This window comes from Apis dorsata, unplaced genomic scaffold (assembly GCF_000469605.1).
Source record: "Apis dorsata unplaced genomic scaffold, Apis dorsata 1.3 scaffold_407, whole genome shotgun sequence".
NCBI lineage: Eukaryota > Metazoa > Arthropoda > Insecta > Hymenoptera > Apidae > Apis > Apis dorsata.
This window is the reverse complement of record NW_006263665.1, coordinates 399,988-402,038: the sequence shown is the minus strand read 5'-3', so window position 1 is coordinate 402,038 and position 2,051 is coordinate 399,988. Positions and strand designations below refer to the sequence as shown.

The 2,051-nt window shown below is 30.5% G+C and overlaps 1 protein-coding gene across 3 annotated transcripts in view; it reads left to right on the top strand.

The window, feature by feature from the left end:
• Positions 1-2,051, top strand: part of LOC102675877 (acetylcholinesterase-like) — a 196,944-nt gene that overhangs the window by 139,637 nt on the left and 55,256 nt on the right. For 2 of the 3 annotated variants that reach the window (XM_031512273.1, XM_031512274.1), the window contains one exon: positions 900-1,052. The exons of the other annotated variant lie outside the window; for it this stretch is intronic. In XM_031512273.1, coding sequence (XP_031368133.1) covers positions 900-1,052 — 153 coding nt within the window. The remainder of the gene's footprint in view (positions 1-899; positions 1,053-2,051) is intronic. 3 annotated transcript variants of the gene reach the window in all.

Below are 2,051 nucleotides of genomic sequence, written 5' to 3'. Positions count from 1 at the left end.
AAAAAAAAAAAAAAAAGAAAGAAAAAAAGAAAAGGAAAGAAAAAAAAAGTTCCTGCTTTTATCGGAGCCTTAAATTCTTCTCCCCTCGGTGTAAATGGCGTAAATAGCGTAAATAGCGAAAAAAGAAGAAGGGAGAGAGGTGGATGGTAACGATTTCAGAATCGAAAGGAAAAACATTCCGTTTCTGAGAATTTGTCCAATTTAATCTCAACGATATTGTTGTTCGAAAGGGTTCCAATTTTTGGAAATTTCGTGGCGAGAAGGAGAGAGTGGAGGCGAGGAAAATAAGATTATTCCAAGTTCGTTGAATCGAAATTTGAGGAATTTTGTATATTATTTATTGGGAAATTGATATTTAAAAATATTGATTAGATAATTGGAGGAAATTTTATTTACAATCCTAAATATTGTTATAGAATTCTTGCAAATTTAATTATTTTGCAAATTTGAAAATTAAATTCATAAACAAAAATTGAAAAATTTTTACGAGATTTATCATAGAATATTGCATAATAACTATGCAAAATTTGAAAATTAAATAAATTCACCAAATAATAAACTTTTATTCGCACAATCGTAAATATTCGACGAGATTTATTATAGAATATTGCATAGTATAACATTGCAAATTTGAAAATTAAATAAACAAAAATTCACCGAATAAATTTTTATTCTCGCGTAATCATAAATATTCGACAAGATTTATTATAAAATATTGCATAGTAACATTGCAAATTTGAAAATTAAATAAAACAACAATTCAATCGAAGAGATCATTCCATCCCACCCCAGATATGTATACAAACTCATATAATTTCTCTTAATTTTCTAATTAAAACTTAACTCTCTCTACAGATAATAATTTCCCCATTAACGAAGTGAAAATATTTCTGTTTCAGTACACGGACTGGGAGGAAGTGTACAACGGCTACATTTACCAAAAAATGGTTGCGGACGTGGTTGGCGATTACTTCTTCATCTGTCCCTCGATCCACTTCGCCCAATTGTTCGCCGATCGTGGCATGAAAGTGTACTACTACTTCTTCACGCAAGTAGGTAACGCTTTTTCCCCTCACGTGTTGCTGTGCTACAGGGGAGGGGATAGCGCGTCACGTGAAACGATGGCCGATCGATATATATACATATATATATATATATATGTAAAAGAGACTCTATTATATTATAGCCTGACATTTTCACGAGACGAAAAGTCACGTGGCGCGGATAATGATAACGTGGCTCTAACGTGATTCCTTCTCTTTAACGAACGTGCTTGTTGTTCCTTTTAATATATGGCGTACACGTTTTCCATGTGCTCGTGCTTAAATCTTTTTGTTAAAGTAATGTAATTTATATGTACATATATATATATGTATATATGAGTGGGATATAGTTTGGAGGATTCTAGATGCTGAGATAAATTGAAAATGTCGGTTCATGTTTGATTCAATTGAGTTGCGAGTAATTTGAAAAAAGTTTGAATAGATATTTCTTTTATAAGTAGAATATATTGGTGATCGGTCAGCCGAGTGAATTTATTGTCGGTGTAATAAGTAATATGGATCAACGAATGACGAATTTCTTTTTCTTCAATTCTTTTCTGGATATTTAATTTAATAAATTTTTAATTTAAATAATAAATTATTTTTGATGCTACGATATATTCGTGGGATATAAGTTTGATTCAAGAGGAAATCGAAAGGAGAAGGTTTATGGGGAGTTTAAGTAGAACATCTGACTTTACTGACTCGACAAGTAGTATAGATAAACGAATCACGATTGAGGATCAAATACACATATATTTTCTTTTATTCTTGTCTATATTTTAAAAGAATGAGAATTTATAGTATTATATAATGATTTTACACAAGTATTTCCTTAATAAATCGAAAAGTGAAAAACAATTTGAATTAAAATATTCGTAAAATATGTTGTACCAAAAAATTAAATAAAAAGACACGTTTCTTGTATCTTGTATCGTGGATGTTTATTCGCATTGACCGAAAGAGGGAAAAATATTCATAGAGGGAGGAGGGAAAGTTGCCAAAAAT